This window comes from Rattus norvegicus, chromosome 15, assembly GCF_021556685.1.
Source record: "Rattus norvegicus strain SHRSP/BbbUtx chromosome 15, alternate assembly SHRSP_T2T, whole genome shotgun sequence".
In the NCBI taxonomy this organism is placed as follows: domain Eukaryota; kingdom Metazoa; phylum Chordata; class Mammalia; order Rodentia; family Muridae; genus Rattus; species Rattus norvegicus.
The window spans coordinates 51773931-51799142 of record NC_141548.1 but is presented as its reverse complement, the minus strand read 5'-3'; the positions used below and the strand labels follow the sequence as shown (position 1 = coordinate 51799142).

General features: G+C 46.7%; 1 protein-coding gene across 2 annotated transcripts in view; it reads right to left on the bottom strand.

Annotated features, from left to right (window-relative positions):
- Positions 1-25212, bottom strand: part of Gfra2 (GDNF family receptor alpha 2) — a 91853-nt gene that overhangs the window by 49843 nt on the left and 16798 nt on the right. For both annotated transcript variants that reach the window (XM_087584981.1, NM_012750.2), the window contains one exon: positions 6935-7289. In XM_087584981.1, the coding sequence (XP_087441107.1) occupies positions 6935-7289 (355 nt within the window). The remainder of the gene's footprint in view (positions 1-6934; positions 7290-25212) is intronic.

The following is a 25212-nucleotide window of genomic DNA, read 5'->3' as shown; positions in this document are numbered from 1 at the left end:
CTCTCTCTCTCTCTCTCTCTCTCTCTCTCTCTGCGTGCGTGAGTATGTGTGTGTGTGTGTGTGTGTGTGTGTGTGTGTGTGTGTGTGTGTTGTGTCACACACATACCAAGGACAAGACTACAGAACATAACCAAGAAGACTAGGAATATAACACACTGGCATCCAGATCAGAGACTTTCCACCTCCCAAACTGGTAGAAAACAGCATAGTTTAAGTCATGCAGTGTATAGTACTCTGATAGCATCCAAAAGTGACTAAAATACCAGGCAGGGTGCTCACCCCAAATGAGAGTAGAAACAATCATAGATACAAAGAAACAACTTGAAGCCAAGGTAGCTGAAAGCTTAGGCAGTCTGGCCCAGTGTGAGTAGACACAGATAGGCACACACACACATGCATGCACATGCACACACACACCTATAGGAGAGGCTCTGGTGAGAATAGACCATGTGGGCTTATATCCTGACACTCTCTGCATCCTCAGCATCCCCAAGTGGATCCTCTTCTTCCACCCACTGAGATGAGCAGGGCCTTAATCACAGCTCTTCAATGGGAGCCTTCCCCAACCCAGGGACCATACCTCATCAGTGCTGGGTGTAAGTTTTGTGGGGCCCAGGTGTCCAGAATAGGGGATGGATGAGGAAGGCTAAAGGCACCCCCTCCTCAATGCTGCTTTGCCTAAAGCAACCACAGCAGGAAGTCACAGAGACTCTATCATATAATCTAGGTATCTAAGCTGGAGCATATTTGAGTTGATATCCCCAGGCCTTTTGTAAAGTAATATTTGACATTTCTACCCTGCATCAACATGTCAAAGGAAGTTCCAGGAAGAGCCCTTCCCTTGACCCGGAATGAAGAAGAACAGGGGCTCCATGAAAGCATCCTGGGTCACTGGGGAGGAAAGCTGCTAGGCAAAGGAGACACACACAGACACACACACACTCACACACACACACAAAAACACACATACACACACAAACACAGACATACACACACACACACACACACACACACACACACACACACACACACACACACTCTGCAGGCCCACAGCTCCTCCCTCCTCAGGAAATCTCAGCAGTGAAGCTTTTCTCTGATCCAGGACAGGAAGGCCCTCAAATGAGGCTAGATCCCAATTTCCCTAAGAGGAATGTTCTCCAGTAACACCAGCATAGACCTCTGAGGAAGCAAAGAAAAATGGGGGTTCCCTGAAAAGTCTAGTGAAAAAATGCCTTCATCTAAGGATGGAGGTCCCCATTGTCTCTGCAGAGCCAGCCAATACAGTGGCTCCATGAGACTCCAAGGACCTCCAATTCCCTGGTTATGAACTCTCCAATTCTTACAATGCTAAGCCCAACACAGATGACCAGCAGAGTATTATGAAATGAATGTAGTCTTGTCACAAGACCCCCATTCTACCTGCTAGAAGCAATTGACTGCCTTAAGAAGGACTGGCTGGGTTCCAGCCAAGGCCTAGCCTAACTTCCCAGGCCAGCTGCAGACATCACTAGTCAGTAACAGCTCTCTATACTACCATATCAAGAGGGGAAACTCTGTATCCATCCCCAGGAAATTGATGGTGTTACCAGAGAAGACGGAGATTCTAAAGCTATAGGAGACCTAAGGATCTTTCCAGAATGTGTACCCAAAATTTGGCATATCACATCAAGATACACAAGGTCTTCTTTAAAAACAAACAAACAAACAAACACAAACACAAAAGCTTGGAAATCCTTAGCCTCTCTACCACTTTGGAAATAAGTCTTTTCTTTCTATTTAGAGATGGTCTTCTGAAAACACCAACCAACCGATCCTATGGAGTCACAGAGAAGCACATCCCAGGAGGTCAAGAACCAAACCCCAATTCAGAACAGCCTGAGAGAAGGAAACTACCTCCCTGCACTGCTTATCCCAGCCATCTTCTCTTTTAGGATAAAGACAGCAGCCACAGCACAAGAGTGGCCCAGGACTACTGGGATAGCCCCAGGCTGGAGTCTATTTATGCACATTCTCAGCACCCAGAGGTTAAATCACAGCTCTGTAGATGGCATGGGTCCAGCAAGAGGTTATTTATAGTCCCCTGGCAGACCAGGAGGGACAGAGAACTTCAGGAGCCATTTCCAAATGTGGCCTGCAAGAGATAGTAATACAGCAGTTGTCATCCCCACAACTTCTCAGCCACTACAACACATACATGCACACATGCATATGCATGCAAACACACACATACAGCCACCACACCCACACACACATACACAAATGCACACACAGCCATCACATCACACACATACACATGCACACACATGCACAAAAGCACACACACAAATGCATGCACAATAACAAATGCATGCACACATGCATGCAACTGAGCATATCCTTACAATGGATGCAAGCCAAGAAGATATAAACAGTTGTGTTAAAAACTGTAAAAGTGGCTCATGACCTACTGGAACTTGAAGAAAATCCAGTCAGGTTCCACAGACCTGTTCCAAAAAGCTCCCAGCTCTCTAGACTCTCTATCAGATGCTTCTAAATGAAATGTCTCTCCTGCTCATTTTTAGATCTTCAGTTAGCTTAAGTCCACGGCCCTGAGGTTTAGGGTGGAAATAGAACAAAAGCAGAGAGCAGAACCTGGACTCTTAAGGATGACCTCCTAGCCAGGTACACTGAGTATTGCATGAAGTTTGTACTCCCAGAAAGTCTATCTGACCCAGCCTAGAAGATCAGTGGGAAAATTCAGAAGGGCATCCAATGACTTCAAGATAGCCCTGATTAGTCAATGCTTCTCCAAATGCTAGATCAAAAGGCTCACTGGTAGTGACATTTAACAAGGCAGTACAGCAGTACTACCTTACCTCACACAAGTGAAGTTCAGGCTGCTACTAGTCTAGCCTCCCTCCCAGCAAATCAATAGACCAACCCCCAAATCACGCCAACTAGGCTTTGACAAAGCTGCTTCCCTCCACTCTAGAACTCCTGGGCCAAGATTGACGCAGCAAGAAGCCTGGAGATACCTGGGCCTCCATCACAGAAGAAGAGGCAGGACTGGCTGAGGCAGGACTGGCTGAGGCAGTACTGAATGTTACGGAAGTGGAGCATGGTGAAGTAGAATGTGGAGGGAGGCTACAGGGAATTTCTCAGGATGGAAACTCCATTCCCAAAGATTCAATCCCCAAAGATGTTTTTCTGTTGTCCCCATCTAACCAGCTTAACTAACATACCCAAGAAAGAGAGGGTCTTCAGTTCCTGTTCCAAACCCCCATGACATTTGGCACCACTATGTGTGCCCCTGTTCTGGAAGGCAGAAACTTAGAAAAGGCCAAGTCAGAGGAAGGAAGAGCACAGAACACCTTCCTGGGCACAGTGCAGAGTCAAAGCCCAACTTGATGTTCTCCAGATGACCTTTCATCTTTAAGCTCACAGAACTGAGATTAGCACCAACAGGACCACCAGGGTCTGCTGGGCAGTGATACATGGGTCAGATGTCAGGCATGTAGGAGCTAGATAGAAGATAGTGCCCTCTTTCTTTCCATCCTGGGAAGACCCTGGGGAGAAAGCCCTTGAGGCTGGTACCAGAAGGAACAAGAAATGCCCAGAAACCAAGTAGTAAGACTTTAGCCCACAGATCCAAGCAATGAAAAAGATCCCAAGAGATGTCTTGGATAAGCATCTTCGCTTGATTAGTGTAGAAACCAAGGATCCAGGGAAAGATATAGCCCAGTAGAAAGCTACTTAGATCACACGAAGGTCTCCCCGACTTGGAGTGGCACCCACTCCATCCACCACTTGCCTGTCATTCCACATCTGCATCTCTCGGTTCTCCTCAGCACATACCTCCCAACTTCGCTCTGACTTGAGGGCCAAGACCCATGCAGGGAAATTGGCTGTGCTCTGACATCCCCCAACTGCCCTGTCAGACCCAAGATGCAGGCTTTTTCCTCATTCCTGCCCTTCTTTCTCTGGGAGTCCATGTGACATCTGCACACTGGAGGATATGGTGATGGGACAGGCAAAAACAGGCTCAAGAAACATCTTGGTTGGAAAAAGGAAATCACATGACCTCATCTTGGGGCAAGATGAACTTCCTACCCAAAGCCTGATAAATCAGGTCATAACCCCAAGTCAATAATCTTGATGCAGTATTGTCTATGGATCCCTGTAGATAGTGGTCCTTGACCCTTGAAGGGGCTCATTTTCTTGGTCAGTCCTTCATTCCTCAGAGTCCTCCATCTGGACCTTCACAATGCCTAATGGTGTTTAAACATCTATTCTGATTCCACAGTGTGCTGTTTTTTACAAAATTCTCCTGATCATGGCTGCCCCATGTCCAGAAAAATAAACAAACAAAAATCTTTCTGTTTCCTTTAGAAGCCACCAAAACACTCCAGTCACACATGACTTCAACTACTGGAGCCAAATATCCTATGGTTATCCTTCCTTACAAAAAAAAAAAACTGTCAAGTAAGCACAAAGCCTGTCACGTGTCTGCTGGAGACTAACTCAAGGCATCTGAGTAGCTTGACCCTAAACACCTACCTGCATAGGAACCTTACAGGCTTTATGGATATGCCTGGCCCACTTATAGGTGCAAGGTCCCGAGCCTGGATTCATGCTGCTCAGACCAACTCTTTCAAGGTTCTGCTGTTCATCTGTTCTGTTGTTCCAAGTATGACAGAGTCTGGCAAGCTCAGGTTAGCATTTAGCCCACAGGAGAGACTATGATTCCACCTAAGAATTAGAATTAGCTCTTCTTCCAAGGCGTTTTAAGAATTATATGGTCCATCCAGCTTCCCCTTAATCTGAGTCACCAGGAAGCTAAGAACTAATGTTCAGAGCTCTGCCAGGCTATGCAGTGAATATGCCTGCTCCTGCCTTCTAGGGCTCCTGGTTGCCACTGCCAACTCCTCTATTATAGTAGGCACAGGCTTATTTCAAATTGCTTCATTGGTTGTCTCTAAATGCATGCTCTTTTTAAAAGCAGATGCAAAACGTCCATTTCTTCACAAGGCTTTCCCTGAGCCTACAGCTAGCTCTATGCTCAATCCCTTCTCTAAACACAGTGAGAGCTTGTTTTCCAAACCAAACAAAAGTGGAGCCTCTCGTTCCAGCTGTATACTGGCCCAGATCTCCAGGGTCCAAAAGATACTCTCTTCCATTCTATGTCCTCCTGAAGACTTGGCTTCAGACCTCTGCTTTCTGAATAAAACCGTTTAGACCCAGTTCCTCTCTTTCTAGCTTCTCACCAAGCCTGGGCCACTGCATTTGACTTTCAACATACACAGACACATGCACACAATCTGAGGACCTGGCTTGGCAGATCCTATAATCTTGAACCACCTTCCTTCAGGATTCTGAGTCACTACTTCCTCATTTTTCTGTAGCTTCCTCAGCCTCCCTGTCTTCTGCTATAGTCTTGCTCTCTCTTGTGTATGCATGGGTGTTCCCGGTAAAGTCAAGCCTGCTTCCCACACCAATGGCTCCACTTCTGACCATTGAGGATGCTCCAGTCAGTGGACATCTCCAGCCTGGACTCCTTCATGGGCCCTATTAACCCTCCTAATTACATGACTGGACTTTAATCATAACCAAGCACCCAAGAACACCTATATCCATCCCTTCTCTCAACTACATGACTGAATTCAGGAGTCATTAGTTCAAACACCTGAGACACTGCTGCGACAGGAAGGCAATGGTCACCCTGGTCCCTCAAACATTACATTTACAACACCATCCCCACAGAATAATTACAATGTCCCATCGTTATTCAACTAGGAAACAAACCACACAGTCATCCAATTAGTGTGTTGTTGAGTATTCCCTGTGGTCACACTCTGAATGCAGAAAGAGGTGCAGGGCAAGTCTTCTTACCATCTTTAGTGAAAAAATCCACTTTATCCCTACAGACACTACCTTAGTCCAAGGTGATATACCTGCTGTCATTCAGGCTACATACTTTAACAGCCAAAGTAGCAAGAAAGAGTCTTAAACAATCATAGCTATGAAATATCTGTTACATGACCTGGGGCAAGAGTTTTTCTTCCTCAGAAGAAGAGTTTTCCTTCCCTTCAAAAATGGCAGCAATGCCTACATCAGAGACTTTCTGCAGGGTTAGTGGGTTACAAGCACGAAGCCTTCAGAGGTGTCCAGAACACAGTAGACAATTGAGACAACTGTAATCATCCCTTCTCCAGCAGCCCCCTGTCACCAACTTCTGAATTTCCCATACGCCCAAGTTCTTCCTCAAGTCTCTCCTGACTGACTCATTCCTGGACCCTCTCCTCAGTTCTCAAGCCTCCAGCACCTCAAGGACCTTCCTCGGGACTTCTGGACTCAAGCACATGGCCCTCTCCTATTCTCCCTTTTCTGGGAGTCCCAGTCACATTCCACTGAATTGGGACCACATTTCCTTAAAGTCACGCTGCTTGTAAGTGTCAAAGTCAGGATTTGAACCCAGCACTGTCAGACTGCAGAACCTAGTCCTCACCCAACACGAGCTTGGCCTTGCGCTCAGTGTTCAATGAACTAGCTCTTTGGTCACATTCTGCTGCTGGGACATAGGCACAGACCTTCCTTAAAAACGGAACAAAATCCTCTGAAGGTCCTTTCCTTCTGTTAGAAATCCACGATTTGAAATTATAAGTTCCTTGGGTACTTTGTTGTGTCTTCCCTTGAATTACTTAGCATGAAGCTGAGCTCACTAGACAGATAATAAACCTGTGCTGAATGGAATAACTGGGTGAGAGACAAACAGATAAATGCGCTATAAATGAACAGATGAATGGATACGTGAAATGATTTTGCCCATTATCAATCAATATTAACCTTTCAACACCTTCTGCTGGGCTCATCTATGATCATAATCCAAGTGACCCTGTAACAGAGGCCAAGCACATGAGCACCCTTAGTAGACATCCATAGCTTCAGCAGCTCTTACCGGCACAGGTGGTCTGTACGACACAGGCTGCGCAGGTCCAGGCAGTTGGGCTTCTCCTTGTCCTCATAGGAGCAACTGGGCAGGATGGTTTGCCGGCGACGCTCAGCACATGCCTGGTCCTGACAGGAGCAGAAGAGCATGCGGTAGGTATACTCGCTGGGCACACGGTCAAAGAACTGGCGCAGAGCCTTGTGGCACTTGCGGCGGTTGCAGCGTTCGGTGGGAGAGATCTCACGGTTGCAGATGGAGATATAAGAGGAGCGAAGCTTCTTGCAGTTGTCATTCAGGTTGCAGGCCTTGGCGGCATCCAGGCAGTGGTTGCTTTTGGTACTGACCGCCGGGTCTGTCCCTGTCCCTGGAAGGCAAAGGGGAACACAAGTCAGTGATATACATGGACACAAGGAAAGGATATTTATGGCCGCTCAAGAGTGGTATTCTCCCATACACCCTCTCTGTGCCTCAGTTTCCTTGTCTTGGAGTAAGGATAATTTCTAAGAACATATGACTGTAGGGACCATTGAAGATGTTGACCTGCCCAATGTACATGAGAGTTGCAAGGGGTCCATGGCAACGACAAAGAGTGATTCAGAAGGAGATTCTCTATCCAGAGTCTTAAACTAAGCCCAGCTTCATACACTTGGAAGTGGCTGTTTGCTTCAGAAATATGGAAGCAGGTGTCATGGCCCTGTTTATGAGGGACAGGAAATAATGTGCCTGGCTCAGAGCCACATAACTTGGAGCCCACGCATGTATCTTATCCCCCAGCAGTTCAACAGGACTTTGGGGAAGTGGCACCACTGGCATTTGGAGTGAGGAACACACATCATTGAGTGTTGTCAACAAGGATGCACCCACCCCTGTAACCACCAAAACTGTTCTTCTGTATCCAGAGGGTTATAGCTGCTGCCGCCACAGAAAGGGGAGCATTAGTCCTCTAAGCGTGAAGGAAAGGCTACCCCAAGTTGAACTCTGACATTGCTGGAGGTATGACAAACCATGAGGCAGATGGGCTGGCTCTCTTGCCCTAACGTTGTGGATTTCGATTGACTACCTTGTGAGGAAATGTCTGAGGTACACGGCAGGGTTCCCAGGAATCACAAGGCACCTCTATAGTGGCTGTCCCAACCCCTCAGACCTTAGCTGTACCACCTATCACAGAAACCATCTGACTCCATAGCCATGCAGTTCCTACCTAGAGAGATTCTCTTGTCCCACTAGATAATAGGCATAGGGAAGGGTAGGGCCCCAATCTGCACATGTCCAGCTGAGATCTTCTGGGGAGACAGTGGTGATCATTCAACCTAACCTCTGTTTTACAGATAAAGAAAACGAATTCTGGATGAGTCCTGGTGCTGCTATAGCCATCCAGAACACTGACAGAACACTAGAGCCATACTCAGCACCATCACATGCTAGGGAGAACAATCAGCCTAGACCAGAGGTAATCTATTCCCCTAACCATGTTCAGTCTTCCCTGTGTATCTCTCTATAGACAAGAACCAGTCATGGTGTACAGAAGAATCAAAACCAGGTTTGTACAGACTAGGACTCCTCTATGGCTATCCATGGTGACTGTACATCTACATATGTAGTCCCTGGTCCTCTGATTGCTTGTTCATTAAGCATCTATAAAGTCCCAGACCTGTAAAGTTCTCTTATGTGCTATGTTGAAGCACCAACTAAAGAGCCTATCACTCCAGAGAGGAAAGCAAGAGACAGAACCAGACCCAGCACTAGGGCTTGTAGAACTGAGCCCATTCTCAAGTCCTGGCTCAGCTGCTCAGTGGGTGTCTGGACAAACAGTTTTGGCCTCAGTTTCCTTGTCTGCAAAAATAGGACCTATCACTGAGTAACCTTGTAAACATGAGAAATTACTCATAACTTTCTCTCCTTTGCATCATGACTTTGCCCTGTCTTCTGGAGTACTGGCTATGTGAGTGGGTATCATTAATTGAAGGAGAGAGAGAGAGAGAGAGAGAGAGAGAGAGAGAGAGAGAGAGAGAGAGAGAGACTAAGACAGAGACAGAGACAGAGACAGAGAAACAGAGAGATATGTCTCCTCATAGTCATATGAGTCCCTTAAGCTCCCTTAAGTTGCCCCATTTTCTGTTCCCCTTAAAATGACCCACTAGTTGTCTCCCTCATATGTGTCTTGTTCTCCTGCACTTTCCCTCAGACCCACATCAGCCTGGCAGCTGCTCTTCTCCCTCACCACTGATAGGAACCCTCAGGTCTACCCTTTCCCAGCATCTTACTCTATCTACCTGAACCTCCTTCCTCACTTGTCTTCATTCTGGCCTCCCTGATACCTCAATGCTGGGGTACCTTTGTTGGTTCTTGTCTGTGCTCCCCAGGACCCAGCCCTCTCTCTGGACACCTGGTGCTATCATTTCATCCCATGCCATTAAAAACCATCAAACAGCTTCTATTTCCTAAGGCCTCTCTTGAAAACCTCAGACTCATCTGTTTGCCTCTACCTAACACCACTACCTGAAAACCCAACACCCTTGTGACAAACCCAGACCCCAGTGGCTCAACTGACAGTCAACTTAATCTTCCTGTAAGCAGCCATACAACACAGTTCCATCAATGCCTTTACTCAGTCCTTGACTCCTCTCTCATGCACAAAGCACATTAGGAAAGTCGGGAAGTCTACATTCAAAACATGCCCAGAACACATTTCTCACTGCCACTATCAGCTTCCTCCAAGCTGTCAGCACCATGCCCAGACCCCAGTTTTCATAGCACCCCACAATAATCTTCTCTCATCACAACTGGTGTAGACTTTAAGAATCTAAAGCATGGATATGTAATACTAGTGTTCCAGGATATCCACTGGCTTCACTCGATGGCTTTAGCACGAGCACTGTCCAGAATTGTAACCATTGGACATTGAACTGGAAGATTAGGAAACACACACCAGATTCTAAAAGCCTGTTAAGCAAAATATGTATCTCAGTAATAATTTCTTTACCTTGATTATATGTTGAATGAATAATATTTTGGATATGAAGTGTTAAACAGTATCAAAATTAATTTCACCTATCTCTTTTTCCTTTTAATTTAAGCATTAGAACACTCAGAATTCCATTTGCATGGCATGTTACATTTCTTTTAAGAAGCACTGCTCTGTCTAACCTTGCTCCTTCCTCTCCTCTTCCCACTCCTCCTTCTCCTCCTCTTTCTCCTCCCTGTTGGTCACCCTACTCCAGTACCAGCTGCCTTGATCCTCCTGGGAAAGGTAAATGGTGATCTGACCTTGGGGCCTCTGTGCTTGGTATGCCCTTGGTCTACAAGGCTCTCCATTCCATGATCATACAGCAATATGGATTAATTGGTTCAGGTCTCTGCTCAAAGGTTAGCTGATCTGTAAGTTCTCATCTACTGATCCAAATAACTCCCTGTACTACGTTTACCCCCCAAATGGTCTGTTCTCCCCATAGCACACAGCAGCAGCAACCACAGTGTAGATACATAACTCATTTCTTGTATCAAATTAACGCATACGTCATGTGTCAAAAGGTTGATACATGAATGCTGAGTAAGTATTCCATATAAAGAACAAATATAACATGAACAATCTTGGTTTGCAGCAAATGCTTGAAAGTTTGTTTATATTTTGAAAAAGCAAAATTGGCATAAACCAGGGAGCAGTAGACAAGACTGCATTTATTCAAGTATTAATGGCGGCCTAGGCAAGAAGGGATCAGAAGGCAGAAGAGGAAGAGCTCAGAGGTGAACCATCCACTTTGATGGCATCACTGCTTTGCCACCAGCAACCTTGTAATACTGGAAAGAGCAATGTTCCCTCTCTTTGTGGTGAAATAAAGAGGAAGGGAGTACAGACAACAGAAGATTATTTGGTGATAAAAGGAAATGAGCTGTCACACCATGAGAAACTCACGAAAGCAGCAGGGCATAAGATACCGGGAACATGACATTTTGGGAAACGGAAAACAATAGAGATCGTGAAAAGATCAGTGGCTATCAGAAGTTGGAGGAGGGAGTGATGAGTAGGCAAAACACAGGATATTTTCAAGGCAATGAAAAACTCTACATGATCCTGCAGTGGTCAGCAGGTACAACACAAGGGATACACCAAGAGTGGATCCTGATACCAGCAGCTATAAACTCTGGTGGCCACAGTATCATTGCTGTTGGCTAACAGAGCATCACCTGGAGTAGGATGTTGGCAGTGAGGAGGGTGGGGAGCAGGGTGTTATGGGGATCTTATGTCTTCCCTCAATCATGCCTGAGGGTGAATCTGCCCTAAAAACATTGAATTGCTTTAAAATGAAAGCTGAAGCAAGGTCTGATAGCTCATTTCTGCAGTCTCGGCACTCGAGAGAGAGGCTGAAGATGGTTGTCCTGAGTTCAAGGTCAACCTCAGCTGGGTAGCGAGTCCCATGCCCTCATGGGTGACAGAAGGAGACTCTGCTCAAAGGAAAAAAAAACAGCTTTTGGCTGAGGAGATGCAGGTAAAACAGGTAAAGTATCACCTACACAAACATGAAGACCTGAGTTGGAAGCCCAGGACTCCTGGGCAGAGAGGGCAGGGAGGAGGGGCCCTGAAGCACATCGCCAGAAGTCGAAATAAGCTCTAGAGTCCAAGAGTGATCTTGTCTTACAAAATAAAGTGGAGAATTGATTGGGGAAGACTCTGGATGTTGATCTGGCCTTTAAATGCACAGCCACTGTGTCTGCATGGGTACATGCACACAGAGAGAACATATACACCACTTATATACATATACATATACTACATACGGATCTCAATAAATTCACACATAATATGTACAGGAATACACACATACACACATACACAAACACACACACACATATACACACACACACACACATATGTGTATACCAGGTACTTCCCCAGTCACCAGCTGGGGACAGAAATGCCGCCCATCTGTATAAATGCTAATGCTGAGTTCTCCTGGAAGAGTGCAAAGGACCTGTCTAGAGTCAGGGGGAACATGGACATACTGATTTTCTATGCTAAAACTCACAAAGTGTGTTGGAGTAAGTAGGAAAAGAGGTCCCAGGCAAAGGGGACAGTCAAAGGCTGAGAAGAACAGAAAAAAATGCATGCCTAGAAATGAGAAAAGGAGCAAGGAAACAAGAAAGAGAATGCTGGTCAGCTGGGCAGGGGACTTGGCCATGCCATTGCCTCAACCTCGGCAGCAATCCTCTGAGTTGCTATTCAACCATTCCGCAGGCTGTGCAAGGACCCAAGGACGCCTGTCAGCACAAAGGCTGGTGTGGCCTGCCTCTGTGGGGGTGTTCTCCTGTACCAGACAGTGCTCCCTGCACTTGTTAGATGCCTGCTGGCTGGCAGGAACAGAGAGAGAGTGGCCTGGGGCCAGGGAGGAGGGGGAGTGGGGGGTGGCTGCAGAGAGCAGTTGACAACTGCTAGCAGAGCAACAGCTAATTTAGGCCTGTGGCTGCATCTAGGTTCCCCCCAGGTGCTCTGTTCCCCTCCTCACAGCAGTGTTCATAGCTAATGCCAGTGTAATTATAGCCCCAGTGGCTTCCATTTGGAGCTTGAATAGTCAAAGCGTTTGCTATGGGGTGGGACATGTAAACCTCTGGGTCTCGACTTGGTAAATTTCCTAGAAAAAAAAAATCAAGAAATGCAGCAGTGTGAACAGCAAGTGCAGCCTGTGAGGAAGATGCCCCCCCTGAGCCTGCAGGGGGCACAGAGATGGCTGGTGGGAGCTCCACTGTGAAAGCTACCCCCTCAGAACTGGCCTAGCTGCCTACTGACTTAAGCATCTGCCATGCTCAAAGAATGGGGCTCAGCACACAGCCAGGTGCATGCAGACCTAGGTGACAGGTTTGTGGCACAGGCTGCCTCTTCCCTGCCTATATTTCATCCCACCCCCATGGCCTCTCTCCCAGTGCCTGGAAAGTTAAGTCCCCACTGACGATGAAGTGGAAGGATTCCACACACAAATTTCTTCCTCCAGAGGCCCTCAACCTCAGCCTACAGCTTAAAAATAAAAATAAAAATAAAAATGTACAGAAACAGAGATAAAGATTCTGGAAGCTTGGGCCCTGTCAGGCTCCACCCATTCCACTGTGCAGATAGCACAGACCACACAGACCTCAACAGAGACTTGCAAACTAAAAAATGAATGCCCTCTGACCCAGGACTGCCCATCCCTGACAAATGTTGCCACTCATGTCCTCTATGAGTCCCCTGGGCCTGTAGAAAGAGGAGCAGAGATGGGCCAAGATGTACATGGTGCACAGCTGCCCAGGGGAGAGGGTGGCAGGATTCAATTGCACTTGGCACTTTCCAAAACCTCAATAAATCTCTCCTACAGCAGCTTAAACCCCCAGAGACTTTTTGTTCCTCCCTCTGCAAGGGATGAGAAAAGATGGGTAATGAACCTTACCACAAAAGGTCTGACACCAGTCTCCCATACCACAGCCTCAGTTCTCTTTGCCTGCCAGGAGCACTCTCTTGAGCTGGTCTATCTGCAAAACCAGGCTGTCCCCAGATACCATAGCACCTTTCATGTCGTGGCACCGATAGTCCCTAAATAGCCGTTCTGCATCTAATATAGAGTTGAGTTTTCCAAACCAGTCACCCAGCCCACCCAATTTTAGCCTTGTTGACACTATAGCTTCAGTAAATATTTAATGATATTTTTCTTTAAGGAGGTGGGGATAAGGGAGGTACTGTACGTAGAATGAGTGTTCTACCAAGGAGCTATTCCCCTAGCCATTTTGACCAAGTTATTCAAACTGGTCTTGAACTCATTTTATGGTCCAGAGACCCCTTTAACATGTGATCCTCCTGCCTCAGCCTCCCACACAGTGGGATTCCAATCCTAAACCACTAAACCTGGCTTAACTCTCTTAATTCTTAAGTGGACTTTCTAAGTGTTTCTTTAATCAATTCAGTCTCTAAGTTCTTCAATTCTTACAGATCTCTCTTACATGGTAATATCCCTATTAGTTCTGGAGCTGACATAGTAAAGCTATTACTTTCCCTTTTAGCTGTGTATCATATACAACTCATAATCTAGCTCCACTGTGCACTCGCGAGCAGGAAACTCTATGAGTGGAGGTGCTCACACTTCATAATCTCAGGTATCCAAAGACCCACTGAGCCACAGGCCTTGTGGCTGGCACTTGGATTTTGTGCCTAACCTATGATTCTAAGCTGGTTTCCAAAGTTTGAGCCCAACCTAGAGACAAGGCCCAGGAGCTACTGACTACTGGTACCAAACATATATTCATGGACTTGCAAACGCACACACCTAGTACCCGTAGCTCACCACTGAGCAGTGCCACCGAGCTCTGTTGTCACCTGAGGACAGTTCTCAGACCTCTTTTGTTCCTCCTATCTCCTCCCTACCCACAACCATCAAGACAGACTTTCTAACCACACACAGATGGCAGAAACAAGAGTCTCAGCCTTCTGGGATACTTACAAGTCACAGGGACCTAGATACTTCCACTTCCCTTCTTCCCACTGGGTCATTTGTGCCCAGCCTCATTTATACACATGTGCACACAAAGGCTCTCCACCAACAGCACCATGGCCTGGCCATCAGCAGTCACTCAAATATTTTTCAGGAACTGACTAAACACCAAGGCCTTGAAAGACAGGGCCCCTGCCCTCCAGGGGTGTTCATCCTAGTGACAGGAAAACTGGTAGTAAGACCCATACACATAAAGCAATGTAATGGATTGGCAAGTGTACTGAAGGGAAGGGGAAACTTCAGAAAAGAAGAAAACGGAACGATGAGATGCGGAGTGTTTTCCTGGAGGTGGCGTCAATTGGAGAATGATGACGTGGAGAGCAGCACACATGAAAATCCAAGGTCCGAGACTTACAAGCAAAAGGGGGTCACATGCCTGGAGACAGGCATGGGCTTGGCATGTTCCCAATTAACAAAAGGAGAATGGAGTGTCTGAAGCTTCCTGTAGAACAGGGTAAGAACTTCAGGCTCTACTCTAATGATAAGCACCGGAAGGAAGAGACACAGTAACTCATTCGTCAATACATGGAATGAGCTATACTAAGTATGCTTTTGGTATACTAAGAAGGGATATGAGTGAGGCAGGCTAAAGCGATGAGTGCTGGGCTGTTTGAGTCTCACTGGAGGGGGGAAAGCTTGGGAGGGTTAGGGGAGGGTATGGGAGGATAGTCACTGTAGCCCATTTTCATTCTGCACATTAAGTGGAGAACAACAGCAAAACAGGACTGGCTGGATTTTGAGTGGGAGGAGAGAGAAGACTAGCATTTCAAATGCCAGGTCGATAGTCATGATTCATTAAACAAAGAATACTAGGAAGAAAGGAGGAGGGCAGAATTGTTTCAGGATGAAACCTGGTTAGTATGAGAGAATTCCTAAGTACCCAAATGGAAGAAGTGACAAGACAGAAAGATCAGAGAGCCATCTGGGCTAGAGACACCCAATTAGTCATTACTAACATGGGGGTAACCTAACTCAACAAGACTGCCTAGGTTGAGCATGAGAAGAGAGATTAAAGGGGAAGTGGGCAAAACCATGTGTGCCCATGTTTAGTAGACTGAAAATCGATGGAACCTGAGTTGGAAGAAATCAAGAGGGTCTAGTTTCATGAACTCAAAGAGTTCCAAACATGAAGGAGAGTCAAGTGGATGATCAACAGACCTCAAGCAAATAGTGTTGTGGACTAACAATGAGATAAAGATAACCAACTCTACCAGAGCAGGATGATTGACTGGAAAGACAGAGGGGGAAGCAGAGGGGCAGGAGAATAGACAGAAGCAGGGAGCCTGTGCTATAATCTCTTGTCCTCAAGAGGTCATCCAACTGCAGCTTCAGTTTCACAGCCATCAGTCTCTGAACTCTCTCCCATCACAGGTCAAGGACCACTGGACCCATAACAACACTAACCTGAGAAGGCTCCCAGCTGCCTGGAGCTCGAAGTCTAGAACAAAGGAGATGGGGATCCTAGATAGACAAAAAATTCCCTTGGCTTCCTAGGTTTCATTGTCTGCCTCTGGTTATTGTTAAGAGTGGGCACTCTGGTTCAGAAGTAGTGTGGGAGATGAAACTAGACATGGGTTTCTGGCTAGCAGAAAAAGTGTGCAGAGGTTATAGGAACCTCTCTTCACCTCATTTGTCTTGTCTGCAAGATGGGGCCACAGTGCTTCTCCTTTAGACATACAGGTAATGTCCAAGGTAAAGCAGAATGGTGAGGACTAAAATATCCACGGTCCACAGTCCTCTAAGGTCCATGGGTTGAAACTTTGGTTAATCCCCTGCTACTAGGAGATGGTAGAACCTTTGGAAGTGGGGGTTACTGGGCGGTCTCTTCTTTGTTGAGTACATGCTTTTGGAAGTTAGCACATACGGATTAGTGGTTTTAGAGAGAAGGAGGCTTGTCATAAAAGCCTGAGTTTGGCATCAGCCTCTTTACTCAGGTTTAAGATGTAACTATTTGTTTCCGTGCACGTCCCTCATGAAGAAGTACTGCTGTCTGCTTTCCAGTTGGACTTGGACCCGCCCACACTCTGCACTAAATGAGTTTTTTCTTGTATAATCTTCTGCTGCTAGTGTTTTTCTAATAGTAATGAAAAGCTCATTACTAATGGCCCTCAGAGTATCTTATTCATAGCATATAAGCAGCAAGGGTCTGCTTAAAAATAAGATCCCGGGGGTTGGGGATTTAGCTCAGTGGTAGAGCGCTTGCCTAGCAAGCGGAAGGCCCTGGGTTCGGTCCCCAGCTCCGAAAAAAAGAAAAAAGAAAAAAAAATAAGATCCCTAGCTAGAAAGTACTTCTTCCCATCTCTCCATCTTGGCAACATCCACCACACCTTGCCAATGGAACAGGTCATGTCCATGTGCCTTTATACACTATGCTCAAAGAAAAGACAGTCCCTCAGTCTCCCACTCCGTGAACAAACGGCCATCTCCAGAGCTCCTCTTCTTCATACAGAAAATTGGCCAAAGCAGGACCTTAGAGCCTTTCTCACATCTGTCCTCCACCCCTGAAGCTCCTAATCAATCTACAGAAAATAGTACCTTAGTTTTCCCCCAAGAGACAACAGGACCTATTCCAACATTCCACCTCTCATTCCTCCCGTTGTCATCCAAAGCCAAGAGTCCTAAGAAGACTTGATTCCCCATCCTCCACTACTCTGTATGTCCAGAGCACAGCCCTCCCCAGACATGCCCTGAGACTCCTAATTCAAGCCCAGTGACCCCACAAAACCACGACCACCTGAGTACCCTTTAGAGTAGGCAGACATTTTAAAATCAGACCAGCTCAACAGAAGTCAATTTTATGAACGGCAAAAGGCAATGGAAATCAACAAGAATCAATTTGAATGCTTTTGAATATGTTACCTCTTCCCCACTCTTCTACTCCCCATAGCCATAGTCATGATCCAGGCTTGTTTTCACTGGCATCTGTACCAACATCCCAACCTTGAACCACCTTCTTCCACATCCACAGCTTTCTCTCAGGAATTCCTACTCTAGCAAAATTTGTCATCTTCCCTGAGACTTGGTCATTATCCTGATGACCCCATCCACCAACCCACTCCATCCTCAATATTCCTTTTACAGGCTGAACTTTCCAGTCCTCCAGGCAAACACATCACCTCATTGGCTCCTCTTCTAACACACTAATCCAGAAGGAGGGGAGGAAAGCCATTTTCCATCTCCATGCTGGCCTAGCAACCAAGTGTCACTCAGAGACACACCACCCAAAATGGCTGTTCTCACTTGAAATTCCTGTACTCAGGTCTCAAATATCCTATTAAAAGAATCTATCTCACAGCTTCTCCTGACTTACTCTCCCCAGGCTGGTATTTCTTCTCTCTTTGTTCTAATCTGACAACACTGTGTTTTTTTGTGTGTTCAGCTGCTACAAAAATACATACATACATACATACATACATACATACATACATACATACATACATACATATATACATACACACACACACACACACACACACACACACACACACACACACACACACATCAGGTGGCCAGTAAGTAACAGAATTCCCGTCTTGAGGATGGGAAATCTAAAACGTCTAGCTAGCAAGCACTCACCTTCTGCTCACGGACAATCATGTCTCCCTATACCATTGTTTGTCCAATGGCACAAGGGAGTTCTCTGGGCAATCTTTTAAAGAGCATTAGTTCAAGTCAAGGGGACCTACCTACCCTTCATTACTCACTTTCCTCTGGAATCCTATGACCTCTTCTGGCTTCCACGGGTACCTTCACACACATGGTGCACATAAATTCATGCAGACACACACACACACACACACACACACACACTCTCTAACTCATAAAATAGTAAGTGGAAGCCCTCTTAATACCATCATCACCTTCAGAATTAAGATTTCAGCACATGATCTGGGTGGAAGGTAGGGCATGCACAAACATTCAGAACACAAAACATCACCTCCTGTTTTATAAGGAAACAAAGGAGCTGAAGAGAAACTCCCTCACCTTCCTTCCCTGGCAACAACCAGCATATCTCACCTGCAACCTAGCTTTGCCTTCTGTTATTATGGAGCAGAAGTGTCCCTGCCAGAGGCCACCTGGCCTCCTGTGCTCGTGCGTGCCATGTGGCTCACATTCCTCCTCACTGCTCAAGGACATCCCTCTTGCCCCCTCCACTCCCCTCTGTGCCCTCCAAGTTTTCCTTGTCATGTTCCAACCAGTGCAGAGAACAAACACAAGGCCATTGTGTTTGTCCTGTCCCCAAACAGAACAAACCCTCGTTTTGGCCCACCAGTCCCCTTCTTAAGCTGTTCTTCTTCATAATGAAGCCTGAGAGGGTGATGTCCCCTTCCCCTTCCCCATCAAATCCAACTACCCATCTCACCCTCCCTACGGGTTCAGCAGAAGATTGGAATAGCTCCATGTGGCCATGTCTCCAAGACTCTCTTGCTTGACTTTGGCCACGCATGGTAACCTTCAATTCCTTTTTCTAACTAGTTTTTACCCCATCCCCGACTCCCACCCCATCCCTGACTCCCACCCCATCCCTGACTCCCAGATGATTCTTCCCCTCTGCAGCCTGCACCTTAGTCCTCTGCTTTTTAGATCCTAGCCTTCCTCTGTCTGTCTGTCTCTGTCTCTCCGTCTCTCCGTCTCTCTCTCTCTCTCTCTCTCTCTCTCTGACTATAAACTTTTTGCTTCCATCACTGAAAATGCCATCTGTATACCAACATCTCTCTACACATTGCCCCCCTGACTTTGGCATCTCCCGATGAAAATCTACCTGACATCTCATCCTAACGTAGACTAAACCAAATTCTTGATTTCTAGCTCTCCACCGCACTCCGTCCTTTCATTCATCACTACCATCCTAGTAAATGGCAGCAACACTGATGTACAAGCCCAAACGTGACTGAGCCATAATTCTAGCTCCATATGTCCATGCAACCTATCACAAGCCCCTGTGTTTGCTCCACTCTCTTCTGACTGTCTGTCCGGGACGTGGACTTCAGCATTAACATCTTGACTGGTCCACTCTTGACCTCAGCCCTGCTTCCTCCTCACCATCCTCTCTCCCACTGAGCAAGAGTAGCTTTCAAGAGCATGTGTCGTAATGTGCTGCTCAAGCATCTAAAATCCTCCCAAGGGCTCCCCATCACTTTTCAATTAAAACTCCTGACTACCTGGTCTGCATGACTTACAATGCCACCTACCTCAGCATCCCCTCCCCCATAACACCACTCTCCACCACACTCAGGGGTGTAGCCACATGGCCTTTTGCAGGTCCCGTCATCACACATGTGTTGCCCACTGGGGGCCTTTCCTTCCTGTTTCAAACCTGCCATTCCCCTGATCTCTCCCAGGGTAGGTTCTTTCTGGGAGTCATAGCTGGGTATTCATAATAATCTCATCCAACATCTGTCTTTAGTGTTGGCTTAGCAATTGTCACAATTATATTTTTCCTGTTAATTGCTCCTTGGCCTGTTTCTGTTTTTCCCTATCTATAGTACCTCAGTTCCATAAGTACAGAGAGTCTTTGGCTCAAGTTATTGGTGCATCTTCTACACCTAAATAAGGACATGGGACACCAGGGGTTTCTGGAAACATTTGGGAACAAGAATCCTCAAGAAGAGGATTCATGAAAACAGCCCCCAGGTAAGAATGACCCGAATTATATATACTCTTAAGGCCAGTTACTTTTTGGTCTTTGTTTTTGTTTCTGTAGGCCAAACCAAAATGACTTCCTATCTTCTAAATCACCCCAGGATTCATCCCTAAACCATGTTCTAAGGACTTTCCAGAAAGACAAGAAAGGGGGCTGGGAAGAGTGCCCTGAAGGGCAGCAGTTTTGATTCTGTTCTGACCTGGGGAGAGTCATTTCTCATACACCACCTCATGTGTGTATCTCTATCTTTCTACCACCCTGGCTCTGGCCTATCGCTCTCCTTCCTTTTCTATCTGCAGACAGAAAGCCACTGCTCTAAATTCACAGCCACTCCCATACATGCTACTACACACATTCTGACATGCCATGTTAAACATATCCAACACCCCACACACATCACTACACAAACACATGACACAATTCTACTAGCCACATAAAGTCACACAAACAACCCAACATATTAACTCACACATATCCAACTACACACATTAAATACACTCCATACACATAACTGCACACACAACATACTCACTACACACATATCTTTATACATGCAAAAGACTAACACATGCACACACCACCACACAAACACACTCACACACATAACATGAATCAATACACATTGGCGCAGATACACCACCTCATGTATGTACACATATACACACATGCATGCCACACACACTATCCCTGTTCTCACTCCACTCTGTGTCACCACATGGAACTTGCTGTGGTCCTTTCTCTATGCTCCCTGCTGGCCCAGGATCATATAGATGGGTGGATGTGGTGGGGAGGAGTGAATCCAGTGTGGGAACTCACATCACTCACACCTGACTTCTATCAGGATAAACCGGAGTAGATGCAGTTAGTGGCTGAGCAGGGACCAACTACAGAGTACAGAATCCCAAGAAAGCCAGCTTAGGAACTGATGATAGCAGAAATTGTCCAGCCAAGAGCCACCTCACATGCCAGCAGAGCCCATCAAACACAAAAGAAGCAATCAGGTGGCTGCCTACGCAATGAAGAACCAAAAGAAAAATACCTTCACCTGCAAAAAGACCCACCCAAGCCTCAGCACCTGAAGGTCTACCACTAAAACTCATGCCTGTAGGTTAAATTTCTTCTCTGATGATTCTTTTTTCCCAGGAATTTCTTCCTTGAACACTAAGGCAACCATCGATGAAGTCACCAATGCCCTGATTATACCTCAGTGCCAGCAAATCCTTTCACCCACTGATGGGAGACTGAAGTCCCCCACCTTTTACAGAAACCTTTTCCAGTCCCCCACCTTTTACAGAAAATGGAAAGAGAAGAGAAGCATCCGGATCTCTACTCGTAGGTAGAGATGCTGGCTAACTCTCTGATGGTCCCAGCCACCTATCAGCACGGCCACAGCCAGGGGTCACTCGTCCCCACCAAGTCACCCTTCTTCTCTCTGGCTAGCAGACTTCTCTGTAAAAGTCAGGAGGGAGACAGAAGGGTTGACAGAGCTACTGCTAAAGCCCAACCTCCATTGACACTCAGAGTCTCTGACAGCTGTTAGAAGAAGAATGTGATTTTGAAATTTAAATAACACACTTCTGCATTCGGCTCAGGGAGACAACCTGAGGATAAGCAGTTTATTGCCTGAGCCACCATGAAGGGGGCAGGAAGGGGCTCTGCTCTTCCAGCTCCTCCCCCAACACCACCTGCTGATGTCCTCCATTCTGTGGCTGCCTCACAGGAGTCTCGAGATTGTACAGTCTGGCTGCTGGACAATAAAACTGAGCCTTTCATCACTCTGCATAGCCCATCCATACCTGCCACAGTGGGCCAAGGAGCTAGAAGAAACAGGCCAATGACAGGGGTTTCCCTAGACATACAACAGGGCCCCACCTTCCCTCCAGAGCCATTGAAGAGCTCTTCAAAGTGTATTGACTCTGGAGCCTAGGGATAAAGCCCTTCTCCCAAGGATAGCCCAGCCCACGTCTTTAGGGCTGAGCCTTCTTGACCAAGCAACTGCCTCAAGCACTGCTATCCCACAATAGGCAGTACCCAATGCTCCCTGAGCTTATCATGCTCAGAAACCATGGGGTCTCCCTATCCACAAACTTAGCCAGGCTTCCCAGCCATAATGCTGTCAGAAATGCCAGAGCAGAGAGGGGGACCTGTCAGTAATCCTTACTATGCAAGCATGAGAGCCTGAGTCCAAACCACAGAACAACTGTGAAAAATCCAGGAATGGTGGCACATACTTGTAATCCCAGTATGAGAGGAGGCACAGACAAGCAGATCCCTGGGATCATTGACCCTGTAATCTCACCTACCCAGCAAGCTCCAGGACAATGAAGGACCCTATCTCAAAAACAAGGTCATTGTACCTATGGAACAACACCTAAGGTTGGCCTCCATACACAAGTATACAGAGACAAGAATGAAAGAAAAGAGAAATGTTACTCCCCGATTCCCCTTTCTCATCTATTAAGACTTCCATGATAGCCCCCAGGCACTGCCGATTTCTGCTTCCCCTGAAATCCTGGGGCAGCATTTGGTTTGAACCATGGACAGTGAACGATCTATAGGGTGCCTCAGCTGAGTAGACACTCCTTCGTACACTGGGGGTACAGGTCTCACCTTGCACAAGCAGCAGTGGACTACATGTCTCTCCAGGACACACTACACACGGACTGAATTAAATGATATTCATGAGCCACCTGGACCCCACCTTCCCTGTGACCATTTCTTGTGCCCCAGCAAGGTATACCTTATCTCTGCACCTCAGAAACTCATAAGATCCAGCACACGTGAAACATCCCAGAGTTGTTTGGGAACCTCAGTTACCTTTTCCTGGGCAGGTCTAACACTCAGATTGAATCATTTTCTTCCTCCAATATCCAGACAGTAACCTCAATGGTCACCATCTAGGGGGCTCCAGTGTGCCACTACCACATGAGAAGCTGTCTTATGTCATTCCCATGCACAAGTCAAGTGATCTATCCTATCTACTGATGAGAAAATGAGATTCAGGAGAGCCAAGTAGCCCAGCCATCACAGGGCTAGTAGAGCAAGACCAGGATTCCATGCTAAAACTAACCAACCTAAAGTCCACATGTCACCCTTCATTCTAGGCTCTCCAGGGTGGTATAAGAGGTGCAAAGCACAGAGGCATGTACCCAGGAGGCATGGGGAAGGATACACACACAGGAGACAGACATGCACATGTGCCTGAAACCTAAGGATGAACGCCATGATGAAGCAATGTGCCGTGGAACCAAGAACAGAGCAGCGTTCCCTCTCAGCCATACACAAGAATGCCTGGGCATGTGCTGTCTCCTACTCCACAACCCCAAAAAAGAGACCATGAGGGCCATCCATAAGAATGTCCCTAGACCTCTCTGTGATCCATCCAAGCTAGATGGCCAATTAGAGTAGAACAGTCAACCTTTTACCCTCCAACCACAGAAAGCCCCTGAGCTCAGGATTCTCACAATCCACTATCTGTCCCAACTAGTAACTGGAAGGCTATCATTGTATGAGACTTCAACTAAGCCTTAGGGTGCCACTGTCCCCTAAAAAATTCCCCTGTCACCTCTGTTCTCCAGCCCCCACAAGCTCTGTTTGCTGTTCGAGGTAATGCCAAGTCAACAAGAGGTCCACAGCAACCTCTCAAATACTATCTAGACTGACCCTGCCACCATCTACCATCTGACCTTGGAGAAGCTACTCTGTGATCGTTTCTAAATAGCTAACATCTCCATGCAACACGCCAGGCAAAGTGCTTACCTATGTTATCTCATTTGGTCCTTGTAAAAATCCCAGAAGATGGGTATTTCTGCTGGCCCATGCACATTTCTAAGGAGATGGTAGGCAGAGCTCAAGGTCTCCACCCTAGTCTGTGCCCATGCCTTCTCTCTGAACCCCAATTTTCTTAACAGAAAGCAGAGAGTATAGCTGATTTGCAAACATGCTTCGAACCTCTGTCTTAAGCAATGCCTTTATAGGATGTTGACTGTGGAGATTCCCAGAGTCCCACCCAGAATGCAGAGGCAGAGCCTAATGACATAGTTCCATCTACCTATCGCTTCTCTGTGTTCCTTAGTTTGGGCCCCATAGCTGTCAGAGACACCCTTCCCCACCCAAACCATACTCCTTGTTCATTGACACACAGGCACATCCTTCATCCTCCAGTGAACACACACACTTGCTAGCTCCAGGTCGTCTTAGAATCTTTTCAACAGGAGCTCTTGGCTTAAAAGCTTTCGCTTTCTTCTCTACCTTTTCCACCTTTGCCTGCCTCCCTAGCTGCATTTAGGGGATCACAGAAGCCTGGGACAAGGTGATCCCTCAATTTCAGCACCCTGCATCCTGTCTAGACAGCCTCTTACCCCCATTGCCCAGCTCCAGCTGAGAGAAGGTGACTGACTAGTAAGCCCAACTTGGTCTCCATGTGTAAAAGCTACATCCCCTAGGCCATTCTCACTAAAGCCCCTTTGCCACACCTGAAGGTATACAGCATATGCCCAGTTTACAGATGTAGCCACCTCAGTGCAAAAAAACCATGGTGAGGCCCAAGCACACACAATCTGTTATGATCTACATGTTAAAAGTCCTCCAAAAGCCCAGATGCCACATCTCTAGTTGGTGATGATGCTTGGAGCTGATAAAACCTTTAGATGATGGGGCCGGAGGGAGGAAGTCAGGCCAGAGAGCATGCCCACAGAGTGGGTCTTAGGACTGTGGCCCATTTCAGTTACCATCAGGCAAGGAGCTTCCTTCCACCACACACTTCCACCATGGTATGCTACTGTTTACCACAAGTCCAATGCATCAGGATCAAGCAACCATGGAGTGAAAGCATGAGCCCAAATAAACTCTCCTTCCTTCCAAACTGTTTGTCTCAGGTCTTTTGTCTCAATAATAGAAAACTGATTAATGCATTCAACAACCAAGACAGGATTTGCTCCCAGGACTGTTGTTGATCCATGACTCCCATGCCCATGACCCCTATACCAGATACCTCTTCAAATGCTCTGGTGTATGTTTTCAAGGACAATTCAAATTCAAAGACCAAAGCAATCCCAACTTCTTCATGAAATCTCTCATCTCATGTTAAAGTAAAGTTAGATGCTTCAACATCCCTGTTGCTATTGGTCAGT